The sequence below is a fragment of the Canis lupus genome, chromosome X, assembly GCF_011100685.1.
Source record: "Canis lupus familiaris isolate Mischka breed German Shepherd chromosome X, alternate assembly UU_Cfam_GSD_1.0, whole genome shotgun sequence".
Lineage (NCBI taxonomy): Eukaryota > Metazoa > Chordata > Mammalia > Carnivora > Canidae > Canis > Canis lupus.
The window spans coordinates 16177031-16202426 of NC_049260.1; the positions used below are offsets into that span (position 1 = coordinate 16177031).

The 25396-nt window shown below is 36.4% G+C and overlaps 1 protein-coding gene across 11 annotated transcripts in view; it reads right to left on the bottom strand.

Annotated features, from left to right (window-relative positions):
• RPS6KA3 (ribosomal protein S6 kinase A3) overlaps window positions 1–25396 on the bottom strand; it is a 112558-nt gene that overhangs the window by 43307 nt on the left and 43855 nt on the right. For 10 of the 11 annotated variants that reach the window (XM_038587044.1, XM_038587043.1, XM_038587039.1 and 7 more), the window contains 2 exons: window positions 11018–11134; window positions 6476–6557 (listed from right to left, as the gene is read on the bottom strand). In XM_038587044.1, the coding sequence (XP_038442972.1) occupies window positions 6476–6557; window positions 11018–11134 (199 nt within the window). Of the gene's footprint in view, window positions 1–6475; window positions 6558–11017; window positions 11135–20940; window positions 21124–25396 lie in introns of those variants that run through there. The other variant, XM_038587045.1, reaches the window with a different exon arrangement.

Genomic DNA, 25396 nt, shown 5'->3' on the forward strand with positions numbered 1-25396 from the left:
AAATCTCTTTGGTGCCTATTTTGAGTAAAATCTTGCTAAAACTGTAAATTCGTATTTTTATATATACCAGTAAAACTATTAGTACGTATAAATAAAACTATTACTCTTGAATTTTCAAAATTAATATTTTTTACTAAACTATACAACCAGAAAAAATTCTTCATATTTATAAAATCTGTGCTTTAAGTTAAAAAAAATTACAGAGAACATATCAGATGTTGAATCAGATGTTGGCTTTAACATTAAATTTACAAGTATTTTAATCAACGTTATTAAAAGTGGCCAAAAAAGAGTGACTTTTTAAAAACGAGGCATCCCAATGAAATATTAAAACACACAAGAAAATGGAATAGGTTTCACTACCCCTACAAACCCTATCAACTCAATTCAACAAGCATTCATTAAGCATCTGTAAAATGTGGCAGATATAGTGAAGGATAGGTATACCCAAGAAGGTCTATTTTGGGGGAAGGAAGAGAGGGAGAAGAAATAATGGGTACAGTTGAAAGAACAAAGGCATTTTTGGAGTTAAAAAAATTGGATTCAGACCGTGTAATCCTGAGCAAGTTACCTACTTAAACTCTCTGAGCCTCCGTTACCCCTCATCTATAAAATAGAGATTACACCACTGTACCTTTGTGGACTGTGTGACCATTTGAGATAAGGTCTATACATCCCAGAGCTTGGTATATAGGAGATAATGGTAGGTATAGCACGATGAGTATGATCAAAGGGATAAAATGACTTATTACCAGTAATAAGTAGTACAGAAATTCAGAGAAAGGAGAGATGAGTTTGGGAAAGCAAGAGTGAAGAGGTAGAGTTAGGAACTTTTAGAGTGGGATTTAGATGGGTTGGATGGATCAGGCCTAAAAAAGGAAAGGCCAGGTATGGAGTGCCAGTGCAAGCAAGGACACAGAGGCATGCATGAGGAAGAGAAAAAAAAAAAAAAAAAAAAAAACCAAATCAGTATGGAAATTGAGGGGGCAGTGAAATTAAGAGGACTCAGATTCCTGACAATCTGGAACGGCAGATACATTTATATTTGGTCCTGTAGGTAAAGCTCTCTTTTACCAACAAAAGATTTCCTGAGCAAATTCTATGTACAAGGCACTGGGAGAAATACACATACAAACAAAATAATCTTCAAGAAGCTCATAATCTGGTGGAAATGACAGACAACTAAATAAATAAATAGAATACATTCTGAGAAGTATTCTGTGTTGGTAGCTCAATGGATTTAAGAGGTGAAAATGATCATTCATTAAAATTTATTTTTTTTCTGTTGCATAATAAGGATAAATAATAAATGACTTGTAATCTTTAGGCTAGAGTGACTGAATGGTTATGTCAAGATTAAGCAGAGAGAATGCGGAAGAGAGTCTTCTGTGGGGGAAGGGAAGGGACAGAGAGAAAGACGAGTTGGCGTTGTTTTCAATATAAAGTGACCAGATATTTAAAACACGGAAATAAGACCCCTGGAAAAAAGAAATAAAGGAATCTAAAACTAAATCCTATGTTTCACATTTTCCCAGTTTTCCACTTCCAATTGGGAGATTTTGGTGCCACTGACTGAAAATGGGCAAACCAGGTATAGAAATCAAATTGTTCTTGATATCTATAAAGCTCTGTCTTTTAAATGACTTGTCTAGCTAGTGTATCAAATTCAGTATTAACCTCTGATTTCATTATCTTGTCCTATCACAACAACTCTGGTGTCCTCTATCCAATTCTGTTCCAGTCTAGCCCACATCTGTGCTTTTTCTACTGCTACCCATATGATCTTGGATTTAGTTCCTATTACCTTAGAGCTAGGTTCCAAATTTCTATCTCTTCTAATAATTATACAAAGATAACAAAGCTTATCATTTATTTTTTATTTTTTTTGAAGATTTTTATTTATTTATTCATGATAGTTACACAGAGAGAGACAGAGAGGCAGAGACACAGGCAGAGGGAGAAGCAGGCTCCATGCAGGGAGCCCGACGTGGGATTCGATCCCAGGCCTCCAGGATCGCGCCCCGGGCCAAAGGCAGGCGCCAAACCGCTGCGCCACCCAGGGATCCCAAAGCTTATCATTTAAAACTCACCTCTCTGCTCAGTAAGCAGCAAAAATATCCACCAGCGTATTTACTGTATATCCCTCACCTATTTATTCTACCACAATGAAGAGAACAATTATTTAGGAGTCAAGAGCTACAGGTTTTTAGTGGCCCTGCTAGTAACTAGATGAATTACCTTGCTCAAATTCTTAAACCACTTGGGGACTTCCTGCTTCCTTCTCTATGAAATGAGAGGCTAGAATACGATGATTTTCTTTCTGATTATCTTGTGAGGTGGTTTCCTTACATGTAACACTGATGAAAACTTGTTTAGTTGAAAACGAGCGAGATTTACTTAAGAATGCCTTCATTTTGTCTGAAACAGGACTGTGTAATAATTCTAATCTGGTTTCTTTTACTAATGTAAAGACCTATTGACAAATATAAATCACTCTAGAATCAGGAATTTTGATAAGGATATACTGGTTTAGAAGAAGGCATGTTTTATATTGGCTAAACTCTGAACCCTAAAATAGAATTTGTTAATGACTCATGCTGGCAAAGCAACTACATTCCTCTGAAATAATTTTTCTCATACAGTAGTTATTAGATTTTAAATCCTCCTTGACTTGAACATAAGAGTGAACAAGAAGAAATGCTGTTTATGTTTCTAGGATTATATATTAAGAAACTGTTTTAAGCAATGGTTTATAAAACTTTTAGGTCCACAGACTACTGTATTAGGACAAAAGTCCCCACAAACTCAACACTACTGACTTCTATTTGACCCTATTCATTGTATTAATAGGAACTCTGAAATGGAAAGAGACTTCTGGTTAAACATAAATGTTTTACTTTCTACTTTCTTCTAAAACCGGACTGAAATTAGGATAATGGAAAAAATTATGCATAAACTCACAAGGACAAAGAACAGGAGGGGAAGCAAGAGCAGAAGATGATGAGTAAGTGGTAACTTACACAGTAGTTAAGAGAAAGCTTTAAAAGCTTAGCCTAGGGGAATGAAGTCAATAAAAAATAAGCAAATTCTTGCCACAAGGCCCTTTCCAACTGGCTATTTGGTCTCATTTTTAAAATAGATTTATTCATGAGAGACACAGAGAGAGAGAGGCAGAGACATAGGCAGAAGGAGAAGTAGACTTTATGCAGGAAGCCCGATGTAGGACTCAATCCTGGGACTCTGGGTTCCGGCCCTGAGTCAATGGCAGATGCTCAACCGCTGAGCCACCCAGGTGTCCTGATACCTCATTTTTTTTTAATAAAAAAGATTTATTTATTTGAAAGAGAGAGGGAGAGAGAGAGAGGAAAGGGGCAGAGGGTGAAGGGGAGAATCTCAAGTGGACTCCCTGCTGAGCGTGGAGCCCAGTGCAGTGCTTGATCTCAGGACTGTGGGATCGTGACCTGAGCCAAAACCAAGGGTTGGGCACTCAAACAACTGAGCCACCCAGGTGCTGTTACCTCATTCTTTTTTTTTTTTAATTTTTTTTTATTTATTTATGATAGGCACACAGTGAGAGAGAGAGGCAGAGACACAGGCAGAGGGAGAGCAGGCTCCATGCACCGGAAGCCTGACGTGGGATTCGATCCCGCATCTCCAGGATCATGCCCTGGGCCAAAGGCAGGCGCTAAACCGCTGAGCCACCCAGGGATCCCTGTTACCTCATTCTTAAATGAGAAAAAGATAGCAAAGGATCTCCAGGCATTTGAGGAAAGGCTCTAAATATGAATAACAGCTATCAAAATAAACACAAAAAAGGATATAAAAGGAAACAGAGACAATATAAAGAACAAAAGAAAATTTTAAAAACCTGGTAATTTATATCCACCAATAGAGTGAAGCACCCATGAAATAAGAAGCTTTAAAAGGGGTAGGGGGAAGAAACCATTATCATCAACAAAAACTACCAAGAAAAAAAATGGAGACAGAGTTCATAGATTAAAAGACTTAAAGAGATATCAACCAACTACAAAATAGAGATCTATATAGATCTTGATTTGAACAGATTACAAAAAGAAAGATGAATTATAACAACAGGAACAACTGGAAATTTGAACACTGCTTAGATATTTGTATATTGATTTTTTAGGTATAATGACAGAGTTGTATTATTTCTTTTAGGAATCTTTATCTTTTAGAGATACACACTAAAATATTTATGGAAGAAAGTTTACAATGTCTAGGATTTGCTTCATAGTATCAAGAGAAAGGAAAAGAAAGGAAACAGATGCAAAAAAAATTTTTTTTGACTTGAGAAAGCTGAAGCAGCAAGGAGGGTATATGGGAGTTCTCTATATTCTTTTGTTTCCTTCTGTAAATGTTTGACACTTTCCATAATAAAAAGTTTTTAGAAAGGGAATAGAGAACAAGAAAAATCTAGGAAATTAAAAATGATAGTAGAAACAAAAACGTCAATAGAAAGTTTGAAAGATAATTGATACTTCCTAGAAAACAGAAAAAAAGACAAAACTGGAAAACAGTAAGGAAAAAAATGAAAAGGTTCAAGAAGGTCAACATATTCAAAGAACAGGAGTTATAAAATGGGGAAAAAATGACAAAATACTTTGCCAAAACCAAAGAAATGAGTTTCTAGATTCAAAGAGACCACCCAATATCTGGTATGATGAATTTTAAAAATTCACAATAAAGAAATATCACTGTACAAATTCCAGAACACCAAGGATAAAGAATAGAGTGATTCTAAAGTCTTCTAAAGAGGAAAAGCAGCTTACATACAAAGGACTGGACGTCAGAACTGGAATAAACTTCATAATTACAACACAGGAAACTGGGAGACAATGGAAACAATGCCTTCAAATATCTGAGGGAAAATTATTCCTCACCTAGAATTTTACACTCAGCCAAATTATAAATTAACTGAGGGGGTAGAATAAAGGCATTTTAAGACATTCAAGATCACAAAAAATTAATCATCCATTCACCCTTTTATTTACTTATTCATGAGAGACAGAGAGAGAGAGAAAGATAAAGAGAGGCAGAGACATAGGCAGAGGGAGAAGCAGGCTCCATGCAGGGAGCCCGACGTGGGACTCAATCCCAGGACTCCAGGATTGTGCCCTGGGCCAAAGGCAGGAGCCAAACTGCTGAGCCACCCAGGGATCCCCCGAATACTGATATTCTTAACAGGTAGCCTTCTCTAAAAGGAATTGAGCATTTATTTCCTTTCCTGATATCTTTTAGGTTTTCCAGTTTTATAGTTTCCTTTACCTATGTTATGCACAACACAGATCCTGTAAAATATATGAAACCTACTCTTGTTCTTGTTGTGAATGAACTCTTTTAAGTTCCGCCAATGTAATTTTATAACATGGAATTTAAGCATAAAGTTATACAAGTAGCGATATAAAGTAGGGCACTGAGGATATAATTTAACTCCCTGGGCCTAGCAAGAATCAAGTAAGTAGTGTGCCAGTTGTAGAGACTAGATAGGAAAGAAAATACATTCAGGAAGGGAGTAAGAGAAAGGAAAAATAGGATGGTGTTTATAGAGAATGCTGGAATTTCTTGGAATGATGATATCCAGGGTAGGTGACTAACTGGGAAGAATAACATCAGAAATAATAAATGATCATCACAAATATCCCTTCCTGAAAATTTTAAAAGTTTAAGATTATATATAAATTGCAGAGGAAAAAATGATGTCAGAAATCAATACAACTACTAGAGGTTATGTGATAAAATAGCCAATATTACTAAATAAAAGATTTAAATATTTTAAAAACTATGTATAATTTCTTCTAAATAACTATGTACCTAAGAGTCAAATTCTTTTTTTTTTTTTAATTTATTTATTTTTGATAGTCACAGAGAGAGAGAGAGAGAGAGAGAAAGGCAGAGACACAGGCAGAGGGAGAAGCAGGCTCCCTGCACCGGGAGCCCGACGTGGGATTCGATCCCGGGTCTCCAGGATCGTGCCCTAGGCCAAAGGCAGGCACCAAACCGCTGCGCCACCCAGGGATCCCCTAAGAGTCAAATTCTATATAAAATTGTTCAAAATCAGAGGATTAGAATAAAAACTTGGAGACCAGAAGTCAAAATGATAAAGTCCTTAAAATAAAAGCTATTCTGCATCCAGTAAATCAGTACGTTTTTACATTAAAATAATCACATTAATTTGAAGATGAATCAAGCCCAGTTTGAATTTTCTAAACCTCTATTTGCAAAAGCCCAAGATGAATTTATAATACTTCTTTTATAACATGGCAACTACCATTCTCACTAGTCATATGATTCCTAGCCCAGTAGGAAAAATTCACTAAAATAAAGTCTAAATTTAAAGACAGTAGCAGAAACAGATTCAGAATGTAAGTAATTGGCCTAGGAGTCACTGGAGATCTGTTGAGACCTTTCAGTTTGCTTAGACTACTCAAACAGTATAAACAGTCACAGCACTTACCTTTCAGTGTGGCCTTCTTCAATACTTTCATGGCATAAAGCTGTCTAGCATCAGAGCCTGAGATTTTTTTGACTAAGAAAACCTGTATTTAAATGAGAGATAAGTTTTACAAAGTATCACAAACTATGCCATTGTTAAAAATAAGATCCTTTCTATAATAGTTTATTATTAGAGATTCTGATAGACTGTAGATATTTCTTTTTCTTATGTATCAACTATAAATACAATGAGTTGTAAACACTGGTAATAACTTGGGGTGTCAACATAAGTGAATACCTTGTTTTCTTTCTTTTTGTTGTCTGCCAATTCCCAAAGAGCATATAAGACACAAAAATTTTTAAACTATGTAATTAAAGTCTAACATGTTTGAAGTATAACACAGGTGGTCATTGCTCTGCTTTTAACAAAATAAAAATTCTTCTGATTTGATAGAAATTGTCACACAGTTCTCCTTGACCACAATTTTCTATTGATATAATTATTTATTGATAATTGGTCTTTTCAAGGTATGAAAACTGCACATAAATTTTTCATTGCTGGGCAAAACAATTTAAAACACACTGAAGAGGCCATTCACAAATATTTAATGTGACTTAAGACAGAACCCTACCTTTGATCTTTTAAAAATCGAATTATCGTATATAACTAAATATGAAGAACACAGTTCCTAGGTATGTTACTGAGCTTCTTGATTTTCCAAATTATTTTTAGCTTCTTTCAAAATATAGTGTGAAATTTATGCAAAATGAATAAGCCTGCTTTAAATAATTCAGTCATGCTATAACATGACTAATATAAAACTATCTATAAATCTCTTCTATTCATTTTGATCATTAGGTTTGTGATCTAAGTTTTTACTTAAATTCCAGTTCATTAATTTATAATGTAAAATTAGTTTCAGGTGTACAATATAGTGATGCATGATCTTCTTCATTCAATCTTTAAGCATACTGGCTAAATAGACCTGAATTTCAACTTTTTTCTTCACCTATTCTTTCCTAGCATTTGTTATTGAGTTGCTACAGATGGGAAGAGAAGCAATTATAATCAAGAATTAACTTTCAGGTCAGCTCTCAATTACCTGCACTAGCATGCCAGTCCATTAACACAAAATCAAAAAATGCTACATTCAACTGATTCTAGGGCAAGTCGAGTTTCTCACTTTGAGAAACTGTGCTAAAGGTGATTGACAGTGACCTCAAAAGTCTAGTGAAGAGCACCACAACTTGCACAGAAACTTTGATGCATTGTGTGTTCCTCTCCCCAAATCGCTCCCCCACCCTCCACCCCTCTCATGATGCCTCATCACCCTTTAGTTCTTTTTAGCCAGTTAGCAGGGAGCCAAACTAGGGAGAAAAAGCATTCTTAATCAGGCTCCTAAGATGGAATGATGTTCAAATGTTAAAAGTAATCAGAGATTATTAATATTTTTGAACAGAAATAAATTCTAATTAGGTGAAATAATTAGGATTCACCTGGTATTTATTCTTAAAATTCCCTTATCAAGCTTCTTTGTGCCATTCTACAAGAAAAATTCTCCCTGTGGATTCCAAACTTCTTTCACCCTTCTTTGAAAGTACTTTAACACTTTTCAGCACTTCTAGTTTGTAAAGGACCTTCACAAGCATTTGTAATACATCATCATGATAATTTTGGGAGGCAGGCGGACTAAGGAATGCCTATTTATAGCTGCACAAGCTATGGCTAAGAGAGGTTAAATAATTTGACTAGTGTCACAGTGGAGGTATTGGAACAAGAACCAGGCCAGCCACCCAGTTCTGTGCTCCTGCTCAGGCACTCTTAATCTATTCCCTCTGGCACGTCACCAGTCAAGTGTAGCCGGAGCAGCAGTGGTCCCAGATGCCATCGGATCTTCCCCAACCACAGCATTCATGACCTTTCGAACTCCCCCATGAAGCTATTCTAAGCTCTGACAGGTCATCCCTGTTTCCTTGGCTTACGCTGTCTTTTTAGGATGAGTAAGAAAGGAGACGCCCTATTTTTAATGTTTGCTATTTATAGTAAGGTATTTAAGTTACTTTTAAAGAAATAAAGGGAGATGCATGCTAACCTCTGGCAACTTAAATATTGTGTTCTCTGAAAATCTAATGTATAGAAAGAAACCAATCTATTTGGGTTTATCCATAATGCATCTGCATGATAATACAATTTCATAGCAGATACTATGTGCTTGGCCTTTTATCATTTAATTTTCACTATTAACCTATGAGGTCAGAACTATTATTTACTCATTACTTCTGTTTTTTTAAAAATATTTATTTATTCATGAGAGACACAGAGAGAGAGAGGCAGAGACACAGGCAGAGGGAGAAGCAGGTTCCATGCAGGGAGCCCGGTTACTCATTACTTCTTTCCAGAATTATATGTTAGATATTGTGCTACCAGCTCAATGCTGAGACACGGCACAAAGAATGTCCCTTGTACTCACTGAAAGAACACATAGTCTAGTTGAGGAGATAGCCAATAAACAAACAACTACACAAATGAAAAACTGCGATTGTGGTGAGTGCTGTGAAGATGACATGTATAATGTTCTGACAGGGTAAAATACAGGGATATGACCTAGTCAGAATGGGAGAGAAGACTTCTTTGAGATGATAACCATGAAAGGTATTAATAAGATGAAGAAGGGGTGGGGTGGAGTGTTTCACGCAAAGGAGGGCACACGTGCAAAGGCTTTCTAGTAGGATGGAGCCAGGGGCTTAAGAAAAAAAAAGGGCCAATGTAGCCAGAACACAGGTAGTGAAAAATACAAAAGTGATGTTGTTGAGGTCGCTAGGCACCAGAACAAGGGGCTCCTCAACCATCTTAAGAGTATGTATGCCTTTATCCTAAAGGCTAAAGGAAGCTACTGAAGTATAAGATTACCTCTTGTTGGCTGTCATGTAAATAGTGGCTTGAGGAAAGAATAAATTTGGAAGTTCCAGTTAGGAGCCTCCTTCAACAGGCCAAGGAGAAATGGGAGTGGTATAGAATGGAGGAATGGCAGGGGAGGAGAGGACAGGCATGATTTGAGAAATCTTTAACTCAGTAGGACTTGCTGATAGATCACATTGGTGGTGAGAGGCAAGGGGAAAGGGTGGGCCATGGAACGATATGTTAAAAATGCCTCCCAAGTTTCTGGCTTGCTTAACTGGATGCCATTCACAGTTGCAAAGAAAAGTGAAACAGGATAGGATTGGGGGGGAGGGGAAAATCATGACTTTGGTTGTAGACATGTTGAGTTTAAACTGCCTTTGAGTCATGTGAAGAGAAAAAAATATGCAGCTGTACATAGAGTTCAGAGCTTAGAGGCACAATCTAGATTGGAGATAGAAATCTGTTAGGACAGCTGTATGTGGGTTATAATTAAGACAGTGGGCATAGAGAAAATAATTAGTAGGGAGTATAGAGTGAGGAGAAGGCAGCCTAGAATGGAACCTTGAGGAATTTCAATATTTAATGACGGCTGAAAGGAAAATAGGGCTTGAAGAGGTTAAGTAACTTGTTTAAGCACACATAACAAGTAAGTAGAAGGAAAAAAATCCATGTCTGGCTGATCCAGAGCTTAAACTTGCAACCATTACATTCTACTGCCTACTTAACCCTATATTTGAAACAAAAGCATCATTTTGAGTTTAAAAGAGGTTAACAGATGTAATAAATTACCTATGTTAGCCAAGAATTGCTAAACAATCCCCCTAAAATACACAAGGGAGCTAAAGTGGTGTTGTTTTGAGGGCTTGCAAAGCATAATATCTTCAGATGTTTCATCACGGGGAGGTGGTAAGGAAGCATTGCAATGTGAAAGTTGAATGCAGTCGGAGAATCTTCCTCCTACTGAGGAATGGATTAGTTATATCAAATCATAGTAATCATAATACTGTACTTCTCAAAAAGGAGGACAGAAAGTGTCCTGAGGTATGCAGCAGGGGGACAAGGAATATTTGAAGAAAATGATGATGATGTTGCATCTTCTGGACCAATTGTAGTTGGTGGCTCTGGGAAACATTTTTTGATATTAAAAACAAACATGAATATCATTGAATAGAATGCAACCTTTGCATTCATTTTGAAAACTACTTGTAAGTCTCCAGAATTTCATACTCATAGTGGTAATCCCCCACCCTAATTCCATGGGTGTAACCATTCACTTTCTGCTGGTATTAGGGATACTCTGGAAGAAAGATTGGGATATATTGCTATAATGTATCTGGCAAGATCACCTTCCAAATTTACATGAGGACTCAAAAAGATTATCAGGGGAATATTTTTTATTTTAATCATTTGCAAAATGCAATTGAGAGGTCACATGGTCTTTAAGATAAAATAAATATGAAGTGATTACTGACAATTTATGAAAATTTCCAGTGTCCTTTGAGTGACTTTATTCACTTTCCCAAACTTACTGATAGTGACAAATTTAAGAAGAGAGAAACATTGCTTAAACAAATATTTCATAAAATATTTCCATTCTCCATCTGTATGAACAAATTCCAAAAAAAAAAACACTTTTTAAAAACACACACACTCATGACTTACCTTTCCAAATGATCCCTGCCCTAATACTTTTAAAAGTTCAAATTGGGAAGGATCTGCCTTTTCATGTCCTTCCTTTACATGATGTGTGATCGCAATTTCTTTGATACTGCCTTCTTCCTATTGACATAAAAAAATAAAAAGGGGGAGGAGAGAGTTAGAGATAGTTTCTCCAGCTATAAATCAAGAAATATAAATTTAGCATATCATATTAGAAATCCTCAAATTATTATTATTTTTAAAGTAAGCTCTATGTCCAACATGGGGCTTGAACATGTGATCCCAAGATCAAGAGTTGCATGCTCTACCAACTGAGCCAGCCATGTGACCTGCAAATACACCTTCAAGTTAAAAGTCAGAGAGAATGATACCAGCCCACTGCATAAACCAACTTAACCTCTACTTAACATTAGCACTGAGGTATTTCCAAGTCTTCATTCTTCCTATTGGAGACAATTAGAATAGTTTCATGGGATAAGGGCAGAGGGTGTAAAGAAGTCTGAAAACACAAAAGAATAATTTGCTGTGTTCTTTTTTTTAAGATTTATTGATTTATTTATTCATTCATTCATTCATTCATTCACGACAGACACAGAGAGAGAGAGGCAGAGAGACAGGTAAAGGGAGAAGCAGGCTCCATGCAGGGAGCCTGATGTGGGACTCGATCCCAGGTCTCCAGGATCAGGCCCTGGGCTGAGGGCAGTGCTAAACCGCTGCGTCACTGGGGCTGCCCTAATTTGCTGTGTTCTGACATGTGCTGGTATTAGGTAGAACCATGTCCCCCTCCACATACACAAATCATGTTTATTGGAGAGTGGGGTTGAAAAATATTCCAAGGCAAACATGGTGATTTCTTTTTTTTTTTTTTTAAAGATTTTATTTATTTATTCATGAGAGACACAGAGAGTGAGAGAGGCAAAGACACAGGCAGAGGGAGAAGCAGGCTCCATGCAGGGGGCCTGACGTAGGTCTCCAGGATCACACCCTGGACTGAAGGCGGCGCTAAACCGCTGAGCCACCCTAGCTGCCCAAATATGGAGATTTCTACCCTCAGCAAGGCCATTTGAATCAGTATGCTGAAATTTATTTTGTTGGAAATATATAAATTACTTTCTGTTTCGAGTACTTGAGATCTGAGAGGTGGAAAAGGCAATAACTCTAAAACACAAAATCAAAAAAGATTTAACATATGGATGGAGGATTAGACACAGGAAAGAAGTTACTACTACTCAGCATAGTAAAACAGTGGAAGGTCTTAGGGTTAAGAAAAGAATTTTTAGACAGCGGATACTTCAGTATATCTGAGGGAAGGCATCAGAAATGAAGAAAGGTTGAAAATATATGTAGGTATATACAGAATTTCAATTACTTATTCACTCTGGGATTAGCAGATAAAGTATACCTTATTTAATTAAGACAAGTACTATAGGTTACAGCCAAAAACAATGAAGCAAAACCCAACAATACCAGAAATATAAGCCTATCAAAGACTATTTTTCTCTTTTTTTTTTTGCCTATCATGTTATTTTTTCCTACTGCCTAAGTATTAGTGGAATCAAATGTGTTGTACACAAATAATTATTTTTATTATTTTTGTGTTCCATATGCATGTTTGAGCTCAACTAATATTTTCTGAGATAGGATGTTGGCTATATATAGAGTTACACAGTTTTTATTTTATTTTTTTAAAAATCTTTATTAATTTATTTAACTCTACGATAGTCACAGAGAGAGAGAGAGAGGCAGAGACACAGGCAGAGGGAGAAGCAGGCTCCATGCACCGGGAGCCCGACGTGGGATTCGATCCCGGGTCTCCAGGATCACTTCCTGGGCCAAAGGCAGGCGCCAAACCGCTGCACCACCCGGGGATCCCATTTTTTAAAAAGATATACTAGGTATCCTAATGTGGCAGGTTTTGAAAATGAGCACTGAAAGGAAGAAAAGCTCCTGTAACAGGACAAAAAAGGAATCCAGCTCCACCATTTTACTTCGTAAGACCTAAGTGTGTAGACTGTGTGACTACTTAGGCAACTTAATCATTTTGAATGCTCTCAAAACTGTGGCAACAATAAAACAATCTTCTAACATGGTTTAGTCCTTTATTTTGTAATTTCACATGCACTATCTCCTTTATTTCTCATAATCATCCTGTGCAGTAGGTGTTAGGGTAGAACCAAGCATTACCTGACTCTGAGACTCTACTCCCTTCCTGTGCAACCCTTCTCTGCAAATAAGACCAGTGTATAGGGGCTCGAGAGTGATAGCTCTTTGTAGCTATATTAGGAAAGGTAGGAAGCAAATTACCAAATTATTTTAAGAAAACTTTCAAAGAACACTGTATATGTGGAACTGATTAAGGAAGACTTAGATTAAAATCCAGCAAATATTTATTAAGCACCTATCATGTACCAAGCCTGGATTAGGTGCTTTTTTCACCTTTTATCTTACACTTATGTTTTATAACAAATCTTTGGCTACATATCAATGTTAGCGAGGGCTGATAACAGGGTGGAGTATACTTCAGAGCAAGCAAAAACATCTCAGAATTCTCTACAGACTCCCCCATTCATCACTAGAAATTTGACAGATCTTTTAAAGGCCAAATGGTTTGAATACAATCTAAAGTTTAAAGAGATTAAGTAAAGATCACAAACCAATAACTGGCAGACTTCTGGCTCAATTCCAGGTTCTGACTTCTAAAACAAGGCTCTTAGCATTATACCACACTGAGACTGTTAGAGCCTCTGTGGTTCTCCATCCAAGATCAATGACAGGAACATACACATTTATTTCCTACTGGTATGTAACTCTTGGGTCAGTTAGCTAAAGTGATTAGAGAAATGTCTCTGAACTTTTGGTAGCATATCCTCATCAGTAAAAAAAAATAGCATATACCCAATATTTGTATACTTATTGGGTTATAGATTATATATACTTTTTCTATTACTAAATTATGTACATTACACATGGAAATGAAACTATAAAGAAATTCTCCTCTTTCTTTTCTGTAACCCAAAGTGCTGTCACATCACATTTTAAAGACTAGTGGATTACAGACTTAAACTCAAGAGGCCAAGGTCACAGGTTGGATTTTAACATGTACCAGTCAGCCTACTATGGAAAAAACTATCTGTTCAAGAGCCTAACTGGAATCTAACAGCCATGTATGCCTTTAAATCATGAGGCTATGAAGAACTATACTCTATAACATTCTATGTCTTACCAGTTTTCTCGGGTAAGTGGGATGTAATTTTTTTTAAAATTTTTATTTATTTTTATGATAGTCACACACAGAGAGAGAAAGGCAGAGACATAGGCAGAGGGAGAAGCAGGCTCCATGCACCGGGAGCCCGACGTGGGACTCGATCCCGGTCTCCAGGATCGTGCCCTGGGCCAAAGGCAGGCGCTAAACCGCTGCGCCACCCAGGGATCCTGGATGTAATTTTAATTTTTTTTTAAAGATTTTATTTATTTATTCATGAGAGACACAGAGAGAGCAGTAGAGACACAGGCAGAGGGAGAAGCAGGCTTCCTGCAGGGAGCCCGATGTGGGACTCGATCCCAGGTCTCCAGGATCATGCCCCGGGCTGAAGGCGGCACCAAACGACTGAGCCACCCAGGGATCCCCCTGGATGTAATTTTAGACTGCAATATTGTTTCATCTCTTATTTCATAAAAATACGTACTATAATTGTATGTCACAAAGGTGCAACACAGGTAGGGAAGGATCACTGAATTATAAATGTTTTGTATTTTGCAGTAGGCATAGAGGATCAAGTCTTATTCTCATAATGAGAGCTGCAATCAGGTTATGGACCTCAAAATAAACAGCAGTAACTATTCAAGCCTTCCTTTCTTCTCATGTCAACAAGTTACCAAAAAACACAGAATCTCCCTTTGACCCTTTCATTCAACAAACATATACTAAAACATCTACTATGCATCAAACATGGTAATGGGAATACCTTTCTTTCTTTCTTTTCCTATTTCCAATAGCATGGCCCAGGTATAATCCTTAATTACCTTTCCTGTGGAAAACTGAAACAAACTTGGTTACTCGTAATGACCCCTTTGTGCCAATGCCAGTCCACTTCATCCTCCTGCCAAATTCACTTTCTGAAATGAGAGCTCCAGTCATATGACCAGAGTGCTCAAAAGCTCTCCTGAGTTTTCATAAATTAAATGCACTGCTTCACCTTGGCACTTGAGGCCCTCTACAATATGGCTACAACTTACTTTTATGGTATTTTCTCCCAACACTGCCTTACACGTAATCTTTTGTCAACCTGGGTTCTTTCCTGTTCCTCAAACATTTTGTTTTTAAAATCAAAGTAATACATGCACATGGATGACAAATCAAATAGTGACAGAATACCTTATGATTAAATGCAAGTCTCTTCTCACTCCCATTCCTCAGGTTTTTAAAAAAGTTCTTTCTGCACTTACTTTGATAATTTCTTGGTTTATTAAAGACAATGCCTGCTAATTTAAAGTAAGATGAAGGAATTGCTCATACCACTTTCATCATCTTCCCGATTGTTTGATAATTATATTACTTTTACATAAACTTCTTTCTATTACTGTTGTATAGAATCCTAACTTCTTTGTTTTGTTTTGGTTTATTTCAAGATTTATTTATTTGAGAGAGGGAGAAAGAGAGAGAGAGAGAGAGAGAGAATATGAGGAGGGTTGGGGCAGAGGGAGAGGGAGAGAGAGAATCTCAAGCAGATTCCACCACGAGCACTGAAACTGATGTGGGGCTCAATCTCATGACCCTGAGATCACGACCTGAGCTGAAACCAAGAATTGGACACTTAACTGACTGAGCCACCCAGGAGTGGAACCCCATGTGGGCCTTGAACTCACAACTCTGAGATCAAACCCTGAGCTGAAATCAAGTGCTGGATGCTTAAATGATTGAGCCACCCAGGTGCCCCTTAACTCCTCACTTTACAAAGGAGGTTAATAATGCCTATACGTTTTTTCTCTCAAACTTCCCTATGTTTTTATTAATATTAAAAAATTAACATTCTCTTCTGTAACTACAAGCAAATCCTTCATGCTGTCACCACAGCCATTTATTTATTTACTTGTTTGTTTGTTTCTTTGTTTGTTTAGCAGGCCTATACACCAGCATTCACATTTTTAAGACAATATATTGTTTACATCCTGGCTAGAAAGTACATTAAATTTCCTTTTATATGGGCCCATAAAAGTGACTTCCAAGACAATCCAAGGGGACTCAAAACAAAACAAAACAACACTTACTTCATCAAATGCTTAAATTCATGATACATTTTACTCTGAGTTCTATTGGGACCATAATTTTTTTTACATGTTTTTCTTTTTTTTGAAGATTTTATTTATTTATTTATGAGAGATACAGAGAGAGCCAGAGGCAGAGGCAGAGGGAGAAGCAGGCTCCCTGAGGGGGGCCTGATGTGGGACTCGATCCCAGAACTCTGGGATTACACCCGGAGCTAGGATCACAGCCCCATCATCCCTGGGGGGGGGGGGGAGGTTAATCTGACCATTAGTCTTAATTTTTCCTTAATCCTTTACCATACTTCCCATTCTTCTGAGAGCCCTCCATTAGGTTGTTCTCTAGGCTTTGCTGCATAGCTATTACCTCTAGATATCTCTTCAGTGCTTCCCTGGTCGAACCCACTATTCACAGTTTCCCATGTCCTTCTCTTTCTCAGATTACTCCCTTGTAACTTGTTAAGAAAGGTGATGTGGAAAAAAGTTTTCTGAATCTTGCACATCTGAAGATGTCTTTGTCTTCACATTTGTACACTTTGGCTTGGTACCAAATTCTAGAATAAAAGCAATCTGGCCTTGAAAGTTGATGCTAATGGTCCACTGCCCTCTAGCAGCCAGGACTGCTACTGAGATGGGTAATGCTAGCCTTATACACATTTTTTTTGGGAAGGTGAACTGTTTTCTTTCCAGAAGCTCTAAGAATTTTCTCTGTCCTTGTACTTCTGAAATTCCACACTAGTGAGATAAATATGGGTCTCCTTTCTCTTAGAATGCTAGATGGTTGGTAAGCCTTTATAATCTAGAGACCTGAATTCTTCTCTGTGTCAATGCTAACATTTTTTTTTCTTTTGATAATTTCCTTCCGTCCATTTTTCAGGGTTTGTCTTTTTGCAATTTCTCTATTAGTTAGGTATTGTATATCTGGGATTGAATCCTGTATGTCACTTATCTTTTTTCTATTTTCTGAGAGACTTCCTTGGTTTTTATTTTCCCATCCTCATACTGAATTTCTTATTCTGGCAAATCTTATTTTAAAATAAATTTGCAAGTGCTCCTTTTGTCAATGTTTCTTTAAAAAAAAAAAAACAACCCAGCAACTTCCTCCACTCCCTACCCTTTTCCCCTAAAAATTTCTAAAGATCTGTCCCTGTTTTATCTTTAACGCATTTTTTGGGTTCCTTCCAAGTTTAAATTTTTACTAATCACATTAGCAAGCTACCTTCCTTCTATCTACTTTTATGTGTATGTAGTCATAGGAGTATAGGCAAAATACCCTTGATTGGTATCTCAATGCCAGACTGTGCTTAATGTCACCAGTTTCTCCAAGTTATGGGACCATAGGTATTTTTGAAATGAATTTGAGGTTCAACCAGGACAATACTAAAGCTTGAGTAATCTTGAACAACACGGAGAAAAGCAACAATGTGCTCTTCTAGCTCATAACTAGAATCCAATGAGATGGGTACAGAGAGGAATATCAAATTTCTGAAGGCACTGATAATCCAAGGATGGACATTTGCATGTGACAAACAGATCGTGCCAATAAACCACTTTTTACCAAAGTAAGTCTGTTACATTAAAACAAAGAAGTACAGTTTGTAAAATTGTATTTTTCCTGTAAGTACACAGTGAAGCAACTATAATTTTATGGAAAAAGAATTTTGTCAATGAAGTCAAGCATAGATTTGAGTTAGATCCATTATTCCCCTGTGAGGTTCACATATTTTTACATTCTCTGGTACAAGTATGTGTGTGTGTGTTTGTGTGTATATATATATAATTTACTTATTTATGAGAGACACACAGAGAGAGAGGCAGAGACATAGGCAGAGGGAGAAGCCGTCTCCCCATGGGGAGCCCGATGCCAGACTCAATACCCAGACCAAGGATCACACCCCAAGCCAAAGGCAGACAGACATTCAACTACTGAATCACCCAGGCGTCCAAGCATATATTAAATGATACATTGATATGTGCCCATTCATCATCACGAAAAAACTTACATTGTATATTTCTAAAAATTATAGTAGATTCTGTATTTTTATTTTTACAAAGTCTATGTTTATTTGATAAGTAAAGTTCCAGTTGTAGGTAAAACTGTGAGGCTGGCAACTGTCTCCATCACACCCCTGTATCATTGGTCTACACTCCCATTATTTTTGGATATTTGCCATCCCCAGCCTAGGTGTACAATACCCTCAAGCTATGTTTGGGAAGTCATTCATTCATCCATTTAAACATTTATTTATTGAGTACCTTATACATGCCAAGCAAGCACTCTTCTAGGTGCCTGAGATATGTAATAAATGAAATAGACCAAAATCTCTGGCATTTTGGGGAGAAACCAAGCGATAAGAATAGGTATATTCAGGTTAGAACAAGATACATATTCTTTTTTACCATGAAAAAAAGATACTAAGTTGGGTAAAAGGGATCAGAAGTGCAGGGATAAAAAGGAAAGCTTGCAATTTTTTTTGAAAGTGTGCAATTTTAAATAAAACCATCACTGCAGGTTTTACTGAAGAGGTGCTATTTGAGTAAAGACCAGAAGGATGTGATGGAGTCAACCATCTTGGGGAAGAGTATCTCAAGCAGAGACAAGCCAGTGGAAAGGTCAGTGTGGGAGCACACATGGAAACCAGTGTTTGGATCAGAGAGGAAGAGAAGAACAGGTAAAGAGGAGACTAAAATTCAGGAGGCTCTGGTGCTTTTGCTTCTTCCTAATTGCCTGGTCCTAATGGAAATGTTTCTAATCTATGATATATTCTCTTAGGGCCATTCCTTTCTGTTAGAAGGCAATTCAGATTATGAGCCACATAGTGTGTGAGGTGTTATTGATACTAAGATAGAGTATCTGCTCTCTAGGAATTTACCTAGGGTTTCAAGGATTTATTATTGGATATATACTTGTTTAGATGTGACCTATCATAGAAAAAACAAGGTCAGTTAACAAATATAATTTTAGGAATTCTGTAAAGAGTATCATTTTAGACATCACAGAAAAATGGCAGAAGAAATTCATGGACAGGTGGACCTTTCGGTGTTCCTCCAGTGACACAGAAAGTCCCCTCATTTGTTTTCCAGGACCACCAAGAGGTCTGTAGGTTTCTTCTTAAATGGTCCTTAAAGTTCACCCCTTAATGGGAAAAAATTAACCTAATGTTTCCTTTTTAAGTCGAGAGAAAAAGATGTAATTTTGTTCTGAAAATGTAAAGGGATTAAAGAAAAGGAACAGAAAGCGATGCTGTCTATTTGAGTTACAGAAAACCTAATATTGTAACACACTACCTTTAAGTAAACAGACTGGGTGATATTAATTGATTTTAAAGGATGATTCAACTTTTGGCATTATGCCCTGACTTGTATACATAATTTCCTTTTTCCTGCTCTCCCTTGGGTCAGGAAGTGTGTTCTTAAGGCATTTGTATTTTCTAAATTGTTTTGAATGTCAGAAAATACAGTTGGAACTTGAAGTAAATTATTTAAATTTTTTTTGGGTAAAAACTAATAAATAAATCTTTTCTTTTCTAACCATAGATATGTAACTATTTTTTTTGCCTACCATAAAGACCTTACAAATGAAAAACGTATACTTTATCTGCCTCTTGAATGTAATTCAAAATTAAAGTATTAATCTCTATACAGATACCTAAGGTTCTAGAATACGTAGTTTTTAATTTTAAAAAGATGTTAATTTTTAGATGATCTAGATACATAAAAATTTAGGCTGGTTATTCAAGCCATGCTGGAAAAAAAATCACATTTTAAGGTATTCCAGAATACAATTGGACCAAATCCAACTTACTTATTTGTTAATGGATGATAAATATGCTCAACATTTTTCATTTAACCAAATTCTCTAAGAGTATTCCAAGCCAGCTTCTTCTTTCTATGTTTGAGAAACCAGCATTGCTTTTCTCCAGACTAACATTCCTAATCATTGCTACACAGAGCAGTTTTCTCCTAATCGAGAATCCCAATCAAAAAATTAAATTCTCTTTAAAGAGCAGCAGGATAGCGCAATTCTCATGGCAAAATATCAAGTTTATTTGGCAGAATTTTAGATGAAATAAAATGCAAATTATCATTCACTAACACATTTTAACAAAATAATGCTTTGAAAGCTGTGCCTACTCTAGATTAGATAAAATTACTTAAAGTTACTTAAATACAGTTGATTAAAAACTTCAAAATTTGAAAGGAGTCAATTTCAACAAAACTCTGACTTTAAGCTCTTCACTCTCTAAAATAATACATTTTCCAACCCATCAAAATATTGCTTACATAATAATCTCCTAAATACTAGTAAATTCACAATTTTGTTCATGACTGGTTTAATATTGAGTTACTGTCGTCTATTTTATTATACAAAATTACAAACATGGACAAAATAAAAACTACCAGTAAAAAAAGCCAATGTAAAAATAAGTTTACAAAATATACAGTTGAAACGAATAATACACTTAAGTGGCTTTCTTTTAGCAAACAGAAATACTATCCTTTAAAAGTTCTTTAAAAACTGGTTTTGAAAAAAAAAAACTGGTTTTGAATTTTGGAAAGCTTCTTAAACAAATATATAAAATGAAATAATTGTTTAATTAGTATAATTACACTGAGCTCCTACTAAAACATTTTAGTCTTTACAGAAGTTAAACAAAGCTTACCTGTATAGAGCGAACACGAAAAGACAAAAATTTAAACATGGCTACGAAACCATGATGGTGATAAAAGAATTTCTGACTGTAAAACTTAGGTTGGAAAGGGAAGGCCAAGCCCCTGCAAAGTTTTCTCCTACCAGCTGTTCCGGCAATTAGAAAATTTCCTGTCAGGCGGGTCCTGAAATGCTAGAAAAAGAGGCCTGACAATTTTCCTGTGGTAAAAGAAAGGAGAAACGTAATGGCGAGGGCACTATGTAGCTGATAGGTAGGGAGGCCAGAACAGGAAACCAAAACAGATTTGCTGATAGCAAAATCCTGTTAAAATGTTAACTCCTGGTTCCCAGCATTCTAGACAATTTTCACAACCAGCGAAATGAATATTATTTTATTTCAGATCCTGAGAAATGCCAGTATTTAACTATATAACTCTTTAAAAGCAAATGAAACTAATCAGCACTATTAAAATAATAAGTCATTGATGCATATGTGAAATTTTACCCTTTGTAACGTTGACACACACACTCCGAAGGACAGTCTCAAGACTATTTTAAGGTTATATATAGACAAGTCATGGGTGTTCCCTGTCAATGAGGCATTGTTTCATAACTACAGGAAGAAAATGATCACATGCAAGAAACTTTGATTGTGATATAAGGACAAATTCTTCCTGTCTTAAGTTAAAGTAAATTATATTTAAATTCACACTGGTTATAGACTTCAATTATTGGCCAGGTTAAAGACTTCAAGGTCCATAGCTAAAAATCCTAGTTGATAAAATTTAAATTAAGAGAAGGGCACTGAGGGGGGCACTTGATGGGATGAGCATTGGGTGTTATACTATATGTTGGCAAATCGAACTCTAATAAAAAAATATACTACAAAAAAAGAAAAAAAAGAAGAAGAAGAAGAAGAAAGAAAGACCTGAGGTGCCTGGGTGGATCAGTAGGTTAAATGTCTGCTTTTGGCTCAGGTCATGATCTTCGAGTCCCCAGATCCAGCCCAGCACTGGGCTCCCTGCTCAGCAGGGAGTCTGTTTCTCCCTCTGCCTTCTGCCCCTCACCCTGCTCATGCTCTCTCTCGCTCAAATAAATAAATAAAATCTTTATAAAAAATAAAAGACCAACCCCTGGGTTATCAGTGAGCAAAAGAAACACTTACTGAATAAGCCAAACTGTAAAAGGAGGGGTTAAGTTACCAGACAATTTCTTACTCTATTTTATTCTCTAACAGCCTCTAGAATTTCTTCTAAGGTATTTTTATTATGGAAAAATATTTTTAAAAATATGCCAATAATCAGAATATGATCATTGAGATAGTGGCATTTAAACAAAACCCAAGGATAGAAACACTGAGAGCTGTGGGAAAATGCTCTACTTGATGTGCCTTTAACCTATGTGGAACCAACAAAAACATCAATCATTAATATACATAACCTATATGAATTTAATAAAATGACTGAATTTTCAAAACCTGAAGACAATTATCATATGATTTCACTCATATGTGGAATTTAAGAAACAGAATAGATGAACACAGGGGAAGGGAGGGAAAAATAAGATGAAATCTTAGAGGGAGACAAACCATAGGAACAAACAGGGTTGCTAGAGGGGAAGTAGGTGGGGTATGGGATAACTGGGTGATGGGCATTAAGGAGCGAGTTTGATGTAATGAGCACTAGGTGTTATATACAACTGATGAATCACTAAACTCTACCTATGAAACTAAAAATACACCATATGTTAATTAATTGATTAAAACAAAACAAAACAAAACAAAAACATAAAACCTGAAGAATCTTCAGAAAACACCAAAAATGATCAGCTAGTTTTCTGGATAAAGGAACCATGATCAAAGTAGGCACATATTTGATGATGGAGCTATCTATAATGGAAGCTCACTTTAATACTACTTTACTGAGCAAACAGAGTGTCGATTAGGTGCTATAGGTGCCATTTGAAAGGCCAGGGCCCTTCCTGCCATATCAAATTTTTGCGGCTATGTTCTATAATGTTCTATATATGTTTAGCTCCTTACAAATGCTCAAAAGGGCAGCATGGTTAGGACAACCACCTAATATAAAACTGCAGTCTGAACATGAGATGCCTTTTAAGAATGTCAAGAAGCAGCAAACAGCATGGTTACTGTGCAACTGATTAAGACATGCAAAACAAAATAGGAGTGTCTCTATATACAGCACTTATCAACTTTATTGAAGTAATACTTAAGAAGCCACCAAATAACCTTTGAATTTAAGGGGTTAGTCTAAATTGGCTTTAATGACTACTGATGCTCAGGTTAACAGTCACATTTTGTTGTGTGCTGTCTTTTTAATATTAGCACTAAGAAAATGGTGCGATATTTCAGATACCAAAATCCAAAATAAGTCTCCCTGAGTTGAAATGATACCTTAATGAAAGCACTGTGATACCAACTGTGTAAAAGATAAACAGAGCGAAAAAAAGGAATAAAAGAATAAATGTGACACTTTACATCTGATGGAGATGTTAGGACATTTGGCTACTTGTCTGGGAAATGCAGAAGCCATAAAGGAAAATAACAGCATAGATTTTATTATAAAATTCAAAAACTTCTCTACATGAAAAGGCACCATAAATAAAGTTAAAAGACTAGTTCATATGATTGGAATCCCTTATAATCATATTACAACTCATCACTGAGCAACAGCTTTATATGGGTGCAAACTATCTCCTAACCAAAAATGAATGTGCTTAAGGCCCTCTGGTACATTGCTTATGGCACTGATACAGTTAAAGCACATGCCTCTGCCCCTACCAGATTTATCTTCAGAACAGACACCATACTTATCTTTGCATCCCCATAGTAAAGAGCATATAGTAGGAATTCAAATAATGGCTGCCTTAGTAAGAAGTATCACATGCCAAAATCTGAAACAGATAATATTTGTGTGGCTGTGTGCATGAAACTAGGTATTATTGTTTATATTTTTCCTGCTTCTTTTGACTTTCTTTAAATTTATCTTATTAAAATTTCCACTAACTTTTCTTTATTCTTGTCTCTTACTGGTTTTAATGTTTATCTTATTGTTTAAAAAGTAAACTTTAGGGGCAGCCCGGGTGGCTCAGCGGTTTGGCACTGCATTCAGCCCAGGGCGTGATCCTGGAGACCTGGGATCAAGTCCCACGTCGGGCTCCCTGCATGGAGCCTACTTCTCCCTCTGCCTGTGTCTCTGCCTCTCTCTCTCTGTTTCTCTCATGAATAAATAAAATTTTTAAAAAAGTAAACTTTATTATTAAAAGTATACATGTCTATTACAGAAAACTTGAATAATAAACAAGGAGAAAAATTTTTAAAAAATCACTATTCTTGGTGCTTTGCTTTCCAGTCTTTTTCTGTATACACACATATACACACTTGAATATTAATTACTATACACATTATCACTTTTTTCTGTAAAGGGCCAGACAGTAAGTGTTTTTGGCTTTACAGGCCATATGGGCTCTGTCAACTCTGCTACTGCAGTGGGAAAAGGAATGGGTGATGCCTAGTATACAGCCAGAATAATCTTAAAACAGAAATCAGACTGGGTCATACCTCCACCTCAAATTCTTCAAATTCTCAAATTGTTCCTGCCACAGAACAAAATCCAAATTTCTCAGTCTCTGAACCATAAAGCAAGCACTAATAAACACCACTTGATCATGACTTGGGAATATACTCACTATATCATTCAGATATGAAGTCAGTATTTGGTTGTAGACATTATTTTATCATATTAAGGTCAGACTAGAGGAATGAATAGTCAGTTTTATAACACGTCTTATTATCCATTAATAGTCACTTAGTTTATCTCCTTTGACCCAACAATTTGATAATGTAGATCAACAGATGTCCTGACATGTTTGTATTTCTGGGAAAAATCCACTGTTTTAATATATGTATTTGATTTGTAAATTTTCTTTTTAAAGATTTTATTTATTTATTTATTCATGAGAGACACAGAGTGAGAGAGAGGCAGAGACACAGGCAGAGGGAGAAGCAGGCTCCACACAGGGAGCCTGATATGGGACTCGATCCCGGGTCCCAAGAATCAGGGCCTGGGCTGAAGGCGGCGCCAAACTGCTGAGCCACCCGGGCTGCCCGATTTGTAAATTTTTAAAAGGAGTTTTACATCTATATTCATAAGCCAAATTGGCAGAGTTTCATTCTGTATGTTAGCTTTCATTTTCAGGGCTTTGCTAGCTTTATAAAACAAACTAGAAGGCAATGTAAATTTTTTCCTATGCTTTAGGACAATTTAAAGACTACAGGAATGATCTATTTCTTGAAAGTTTCAAAGATTTCTCCATGAAATCATAGGGGCCTGGCACCATAATTGGGAGGTGGAGAGTTTAGCATTTTAAATTTCTCTCCTGCTATTGACATATTCTGTTTTTCTATCCCTTTCTAAATGATAACATTTAGATTTTTCTAGAAAACCACA